At 46.2% G+C, this 8,617-nt stretch overlaps 1 protein-coding gene across 1 annotated transcript; it reads left to right on the forward strand.

Annotated features, from left to right (window-relative positions):
* Positions 1-726: 726 nt before the first annotated feature.
* Positions 727-8,396, forward strand: LOC123119795 (auxilin-related protein 2). The gene is made up of 8 exons (XM_044539722.1): positions 727-1,588; positions 2,786-4,316; positions 4,396-4,519; positions 4,601-4,698; positions 4,849-4,914; positions 5,114-5,203; positions 7,335-7,511; positions 7,843-8,396. Exons 1-8 carry the CDS (start codon positions 1,044-1,046, stop codon positions 7,879-7,881), a joined length of 2,670 nt encoding a protein of 889 aa, XP_044395657.1. The 5' UTR covers positions 727-1,043; the 3' UTR covers positions 7,882-8,396.
* Positions 8,397-8,617: the final 221 nt, after the last annotated feature.

Here is an 8,617-nt window from a genome sequence, read left to right on the forward strand (position 1 = left end):
GACGCGCGCGGGCACGCCACAGGGGGTGGGGGAGGAGAGGGGGGAGGGGGGAGCGGGGCGAGCTTGGAGGCGCTCGCCCGGCGGCCTGCGGCGGCAGAAGCAGGCGAGAAGGCCGGCGACGGCGGGGGTGGGAACCCTAGCGGGGGAGCGGGCTTACTTCGTGACCTTGTGGGGTCATAGTCTGCCTTTTATTTCGTCACATCTAGGCTAAAGAGTAATTTTTATCTTGTATATGCTCAACCAGGCACAATCAAAAAATATGCAAAGAAAAAAAAAGATGCAAGCAACCAAACGCGTTATTAATTCAGTCGAATGCGTATTTCGATTGCCGAAAAAAAAGCGTACTACTATTTCGATTAGCAGTTCAACAAGTTGTGCGTGTGTGCATCCCGGCCAAGAAAAAAAAGTTCAAGTTGTGCGTCTTTCGGTCGACTCACCGAATCCCCCGCTTCCTTCCTTCCCTCCGGCTCGCGCGCTCCGAGAATCCGACGACGAGACCACCGACGCGCTCGCGTCCTCTGCGTGACACCATCCACCTCGGCACGCGTCACTGACATGCGGGACGAGAACGAAGCTCCGATCCACCTGTCAGTGGATCATCTTGACTCTCAGCGTGTAAGCCTAGCGCGTGCGTTGCCTTTTATCCCTGGCCCGCATGGCGGTGGCCGCACGGGCCCCAATGATATACGCTCACGTAGTCCCGCTCCCTCCGGGCCCTCTCGCCAGACATCCCACCAAGACAGACGCGTGGGACAAGTCCTCCCCCCCCTCTCCCCCTCTCCTGTTCCCCTCTCCCGTCGCCGGCGACCTCGACGGCGGCGTCTCCGGCGACCCAGGCGCCGGCTACGCCTCCCCATTCATCCGATCGATAGATATCTGGGGCCTGGGACCTCTTGCCCCCTCCCCAGAACCACCGCGCCTCTTCGCTCTGTTCACACCCTCGTCGTCTAGTGGTCCAAGGAGCCAATCCCCAGCGGGCACGAAGCTCCTGCGCCGGGTGCTCGCGCCCCAGATCCAGCGATCCTCCTGCCATCGCGGCCGCCATGGACGACTTCCAGGGCATCCTGGCCCGCGACTTCGGCCTCCGCCCTAAGGGGAAGGCTGCGCCCATGTCGGCCGCCCGCGCCGCGCCGTCCTCTGGATCCGCCTGGGACAGCACCAGATCCGCCGCGCCATCCGCCCCCTCCTACGACGACCTCTTCGGGGCCCCGTCCTCTGCGCCGCCGCCCAAGCCCACGCAGCCGACCTCCATCGACTCCATCTTCGACTCCTTCGCGGAGCCCTCTGCGTCCGCCGCGCCGCCCAAGCCGAAGCACTCGTCCATGCCCGTGTTCGATAAGCCAGTCTACGACGACGATATCTTTGACGGGGTCCCCGGTGTGAAGAGCTCCTCGGTGCGCTACGACGACGTCTTTGCGGGCAACCATGCGCCGGCCCCTGCAGACGACGACCTGCTCGCTGGTTTCGGAACCAAGTCAGAGGCTAGGGAGGTGCCGGAAGATAAGTGGAAGCCCGGGCCAGCAGCCGCCTCAGCGGGGTTTGATGATTTGTTTGCGGGGATTGGCAGGAGCAGCCCGGTGAAGCAAAGGTAGGTGCTTTTATCTGCAATTTTTTCGATATAAAGGACGGTACATTATCTCTGTGTGGAACATAGGAATGTATGTTGTTATAGTAGTCTTGAGACAGATCAACCCAAAGCTTTTGTTGGTACTCGCCTAATGGGAAACGGGAGGATCATGTAGAAGTTATCGAGCTGGGCAAATTATGCAGTCATATGCGCATATCTACCGAATGTTGCGTTGAGTAGAATCTGTAACTTGCCAATATGTAATAGGTTTGCATTGGTATTACACAGGTTCAGTCAGGAATGCATTTATGGTCTGTTTTAGAGCTCTGCTGCGCTGATTCACTTGGGCCTGCATCATCCCTACATGCATTATGTTAGGTTAGCTGTAGGTAATTTGGATAGATCTTAGACCAGTCTGTACATGTTCTAGCTGCATGTCTTAGGCGCCTATGCAACACAAGTTTGATCAAATTGAGATTATGTTTTGGTACATTGTATTTTTCGTGCTTTCTAATGCATGATAGTTTCTTTTTAATTTAGTAGAATCAGTTGACATTGATGAACTTTAAATTTGTAAGGGGCAGATTATATCGGAAAATATTGGAGCACAGTGCAGCGGCTTATGATTTGAGGGGTGTGCCAACTTCGATTGAGCAAATTATAATAGAAGTTGGTAAAATTATTTGGAGTTTGGTTTGCCTAATGAAACAGATTATTATAAATGATCTGATGTATGTAAAGCTGAACGATTTAGTAATTTTTAATTATATTGCAAAGCTCCCTGATCAGTTTGCACTTTGCATCATGTTGTTCGTAACAGATGCAAGTTATCCACAAGTAGGCAAAAAGCCAACCACTTTTTCCCCTCGTTTTGCCATTCAGATTAAATACCAACTAATGTGAATTCTGTTACATTGGTACATGGATTTGTGAGGCCTATCCGTACTTTGTGCGAGTTCACTTTGATTTTTGAGCTTTCAGAGAAAAAATAGGAAATTTGATTTGATTCAATTTATTAATGCAATTTCAAATGGGTTATGCAACAAAGTTGACGAGGTTATGAACTTGTTGCCTGTTATGTTACATGGATCTCTTGTGATTAGGCAAAAACTACATTGATCAAAGATTTTCGTTATTTTCCACCTTTTTTACTTCGATAGATGTTTACTTCCTTACAAATGGATCCAGTTTGTAACGTTCTCATTTTTACGATCTCAGGCAAACTGCTGGTGCTAAAGAAAAGAAGGTGCCTACATCTCAGCCAGCTAGCATGGCAAGCGACCCTTTTGTTTCTTTTGAAACAACTTCTACTTCAGCCCGTCAATCCTCTGGGATATTCTCGGATCCCTTGGATGAATTGGGTAGGCATTCAAAATCTCAAGTAAAAACTGCTGCTGACAGTGGTCTATTTGAGGATTCTAGCGCATTCAATCAGGTCCCCAAATCAGAACCTTTGTTTACCACAAATTTGAGTGATGACTCTAAAGGTAGCAACGGATCAACCAAGGTCCGAGACTCGAGCCCTGTGCAAAATTTTCCGAAAAGAAAGTCAGCCCAACAACCTTCTGTGGAGGACTTCGAAAATATTTTTCCACAGTCACAGTCTGCCAAATATTCTGATGTTCATGTTGATAGTGGTGCTCCAGGTTCCGAGAAATACAGTGGGAATGGTATGGATGACCGGTCACCAAGATCAGATGAGTCTGAGGATGAGATATGGCTTACAGTTTCTGAGATTCCCCTCTTCACACAGCCAACGAGTGCCCCACCACCTTCAAGACCACCACCATCTCTTGCAATTAAGCAAAAACCGCATGGATCAAGAGCAAAACGAAGGGATGATGATTATCTGCGGCACTCCACCCAAAACTACAACCATAACAAAAGTTCTTCGATGGATGAATTAGAAGAATTTGCCATGGGCAAACCTCAGAAATCAGCTTATGACAATGCAAATCCTTTTTATGAGGATGAATCTGAGCGGAATTCATCGGCGGCGGCATCTGCAGCTGCTATGAAGGAAGCCATGGACAAAGCTGAGGCTAAGTTCAAGCATGCTAAGGAAGTACGAGAGAGAGAACGTGATGCAAAGCTTAGAAATAGGGAACAACAGGAACAGGATGATGAAGCAAGGTCGTATGCACAGGATCGGGAAGAGAGAGAGAGGCAGGAGAAACTAGACAGGGAGAAAGAGATGAGACAAAGGGAGGAAAAGGAGAGAGAACAAAGAAGACTTGAAGAAGCGAGGGAGCTTGAGCAACAGAGAGAAAGAGGGAGGGGTAGGCAAGCTGTGGAGAGGGCTACAAAGGAGGCACGGGAAAGAGCAGCTATCGAAGCACGTGCAAAAGCAGAGAGGGAAGCACGCCTACGTAATGAGAGGGCTGCTGTGCAAAGAGCTCAGCAGGAAGCTCGTGAGAGAGCTGCAGTGGATGCTAGAGACCGAGCTGATAGGGCTGCTGCTGAAGCTAAGGAGAAGGCTGCTGCTCAAACCAGGGAGAGGGCTACAGCAGAAAGAGCTGCTGTTGAGAGAGTTCAACAAGATGCAAAGAGAAGAGCTGACCGAGCAGCAGTGGAAAAGGCTGCAGCTGAGGTTCGGGAAAGGCAAGCTGCTGAGGCTCGAGAGAGGCACGCTGCTTCTGCAGCGGCAGCAGCGGCAAGAGAAAAACAGAGTAAACCAGATGACCTTGAGTCCTTTTTTGGTATGGGTGCCCGAGCAAACAGTGCACCTAAGCAAAGGGCTCCAACAGTGGTGATTACAACAATCTTCATGCAATAGTTGTTTTTATGGTAATATTTTGCTAGTGTTTTTCTAATTGTGGAAATTTCAGGATCCTACGTTTAATGCTCAAAGTCAAAGTAGAGCGTCAGCAACCTCTGCTTCAGCATCATCTATGCGGAAGGCATCATCTACAACAAATTTTACGGATGACCTATCCGCGATATTTGGAGGAGGTACTAATTATCCGTAACAGGAGTACTATTTTGAAGTTTGCCAGTTATAAATCTTCATTTGATTGGTTTATGTTCTTTTAGCTCCCGTGCCATCTGATGAGTTTCAAGCAGTTGAAGGAGAGAGTGAAGAGAGAAGACGTGCTAGGTTGGAGCGGCATCAACGGACCCGTGAACGAGCGGTATGTTGATATAATTCCAATAAGGATTGCTCTCTGCCAAAATTTGTTGCTGTTCATAGTTGATTGTACATTTTCTCTATGATAGTGGAATTGCGATGCATGCATAAATGTTTGAATCGTAGCTGATTTTTAACTTTACTACGTATGCAGGCAAAAGCTCTGGCTGAGAAGAATGAACGGGACATGAATGTTCAAAGAGAGCAGGCAGAAAGAGATGTAAGTACTCTGTCATGACACATGAGCCAATTTTTCTTCTTTTGGCCTCTAGTAAACAGCACGTAATACAGTCTCCATATATTTTTATACACTATGGCAGTTGCCTGTCAGTGAAGTGTGTTATTGTCCCATTAGATGCTTGTTATTGGCTGCTAATGGCTATCTCCTTACTTCTAATTGTGATGTCTGTTAATTCCAGAGAATTTCGGAAAGTTTAGACTTTGAGATTAAGCGATGGGCTGCTGGAAAAGAAGGCAATTTGCGGGCACTGCTATCAACTATGCAATATGTGAGTCCTTGAACTGCTAAAATTTGAGGCAATTCTTAGTTATTTCTGTCAATTCTCTGTTCATTCTATTCTTCTTTTAAACAGAAGCTACATATGTGCTTTTGCATTGTCTACTCGAATATATTATTTTGTCGTTCAATTTCTTAATGTGGTTATCCTGTAAGTTTGCAATACGTTATGGTCAACACATAGTTTCTCTTGTCTAAATTTTGTTCCGAGGGTATTTGTTTGAGCATTCAGATTCCTGCAATCCAAGTCTTAACTGCATGTTTCACTAAACTATTTTTTTGCTGAACTGACCAAGTGACCAGTCATGGGATTGTATAGTTTTGATTATTTGCTGATGCTTAAATGTACTGTATTCCCAGTGTGTCCTCATTGACTTAGGCTTTTGCATGAACTGGCTGGTGCATGCAACTCCACTCATCTCCTCATTTGGCCACCAATGGTCTCCGCCAAAAACCATCGCTTGGTTGGTTGTCTTCTTTCCTCACTCTGTGAAAAACTCAGACAAGCCCAGTTGACTATTTTTCCTCCATTAATAATTTTCATGCCAATCTTTGTTCCACTTTCCAACACCTTGGTGCACAAGTTTTCTCCTTTCTGGATTCATGATATCTCATCATGGGTGGAGGCTGCACATGGGCTGGAACAGAGAGTAGTGCACTGCTGACCCTGATTCCGAACTCCTGAGCAAACCTATCCTCTGCATACTTGTTGCTGGGAACCATCTCATATTAGGGACTACTCTGCTGCGGACATCAATAGTGCTCTAGGTATATCGGCCACTTATTTATCATTAAGCTTCTTAGAGTATATTCCCATGACAATCTTGCACGCTTCCACAGGCAAATTTGCATACTGAGAATTAGCGTGGAAGATTGTACAAGGGCAAAGGTATTCTAAGAAGCTTAATGATAAACATGCGATAAGCATACAAAGAGCAAACTTGTCATTGTCCTCTGTTAGGAGCATAGCATCTCTGTGAGATGGTTTTCCAATAAGCAGAGCATAGATTTGCTCAGTAGTCTGGAATCAGAATCACCAGTGAACGAGTCTCTGTTCCACTTTCCATCTCCTGTGCAGCCAACACTCGTGGTGAGATATCATGAATCTGAAAGGGATAAAACTTGTGTGCCAAAAGGTGGACAGCGGAGCATGATTAATAGAGGAACTGTGGTCAACTGGGCTTATTTCACGAATGCGTCTAAGAAGATGACCAGTGAGGCGGTGGCCTGAGATGAGATGGCAGAGGTCTGATCCCAGAGGTGTGCAGCCAGATGAGGGCATGACCGTGCCCCCCATCTCGGGGGGCTAGAATGGTTCGGTCATTGTGTGCCGGTGCATGGGCGGAGAGGATGTACCCCGAGGAAGACACAAGCGCCCAATGATGCAGAGGCATCGGTTCAATTCACCGGCTGGCGCAACTGTTTGATATGGCAGAAGCATTCTGCACGTAGATAATGACAGAGGGCAGCAGTGGAGGCACATATCCGTTAGCCAAGAGGAGGGTGGTCCACGGGAAGGAGTGGGTAAGGAGGGGTGGGTGGAGAGCGCTCGCAGCTGGAACCTGGAAGAGGTATATAATAGGCAGCTGGGGTTGTGGTGGCTGGGAAGAGAACAAAGAGAACGTAGGCTCTGATACCATAGAGTTGCATGCACCGATCAGTTAGCCGGAAAGCCTAATACCAATTGCAGTACATATCTTAAAATCATTTTGGTAAATGTGCTGCAATACCATCTTTGTAGCAACAATGTGATCTGCATTTCATATTTGCTGATTAAACTATAATTTTTCCCAAGAATGTGTTAAAACAGCAACAAAGTATAATACCTTTCATGCCACATATAAAACAATTAAAATCCTTTGCTGTGAGCTGTACTTGAAATACAGCCATATAGATGATGTGGATGCAATCTCTCTCTCTCTCTCTCTCTTCCACCTGAAACATGTTTGTGGTTATGTTCTCTGCTGTTGTTATAGCTGTGTTCGAGCTTCTTTCAAACAATAACTCTTTGCTATCAACAGTCAAAGCATACACTACTAATTATGCACATGGAATTGCATTATAGGATAAGCCAGAAAAGTTGTGTTTTTCCCGGTGGTGATCCATGTATTATTTCTAAACAGGTACTTTGGCCAGAATGTGGATGGCAGCCTGTATCCCTAACAGATCTGATCACTGCTGCTGCGGTTAAAAAGGTGTACAGAAAGGCAACTTTGTGCATCCATCCTGATAAGGTGCAACAAAAGGGTGCAAATCTACAGCAGAAATATATCGCCGAGAAGGTTTTTGATCTTCTTAAGGTTTGTTAACTTATCTGTTTCACACCAGTATGATGCTTTCTTTAGCTCAGGATGTGTACATTAAAGCTGCATATACTAGACGAAAACCCTGCATGTTGCTGAATCCTATATATAGTATCTAAATATTGTGTAGAATATTTATTCTATCTTTGCGATTTATACTATGTGAGAAATTTCTATTAACCCTCCTCTCTACATGCCAAGATTGAATCAATCACAAAGATTGAATAAGTATACATTTTTATTAATCTTTGTGATACACCAGAGCAGAAATAACCTTTGACGTTCCCCAACATTTTTATTAACCCTTCTCTCTACATGCATTAAACAGGAGGCCTGGAACAAATTTAACTCTGAAGAGCTCTTCTAGACATTACTATGAGGACCATCTTCACCTGTGTGAGGTACTCGAGGAGAAGTCCGCCCACCGCTCATCATCACCTGCTTTGACTGCTTGAGGTGCTCAAGGAGGAACGTCCAAGCTGGAGCGGCTGGTCATGCCATCAGGGGAAACAATGAAGTGATCAAGTGAAAGCCCCACCCGCCATTATTTGTTATTGTATTGCTGTTTGCTTACTGCATCCATCTTCTTCCTTCCACCTTGTGCATGTGTTGATTCGACGACTATTCACAGCTGCTACATGCCAGCGGGCCTTCAACCAGTAGGTGTATATTAGCGTCCTTTTTGCTCGGTTGATGGTGGGTTGTGTGTAGCAGCGGAGCGGGATCGGTGTTGTGATTTTTGGGGTCCAATGTGCTTCATTTTACTTTGGGAAGGCCAATGTTATATGGATTCATGGCTTGTCACCTGTTTGTTGCCATGGCCACTGTCATACGTTATGTTGTGCTGTTTATTGGGAACTGCTAGTGATTTTTTTCCCTGTATGATTCTGTATAAAGTTGATCTGGAATTTTGGGTAGCTGGTTTGCCCTGTTTACCGAGCAGGCGTTTGGTTTCCTTGTTCCTCGGAATTGGTTCAAATTGCCCTATGTAGCTGAGTAAATATGCCACGATCCACCAGCTGTCATCAGAAATAAACAAATGCAAAGTGATACATATACATAGTAGTACTACTTGTTTATCAGTCAGAAATTGTTCCCACACT

The sequence above is a fragment of the Triticum aestivum genome, chromosome 5D (assembly GCF_018294505.1).
Source record: "Triticum aestivum cultivar Chinese Spring chromosome 5D, IWGSC CS RefSeq v2.1, whole genome shotgun sequence".
Classification (NCBI taxonomy): Eukaryota; Viridiplantae; Streptophyta; class Magnoliopsida; order Poales; family Poaceae; genus Triticum; species Triticum aestivum.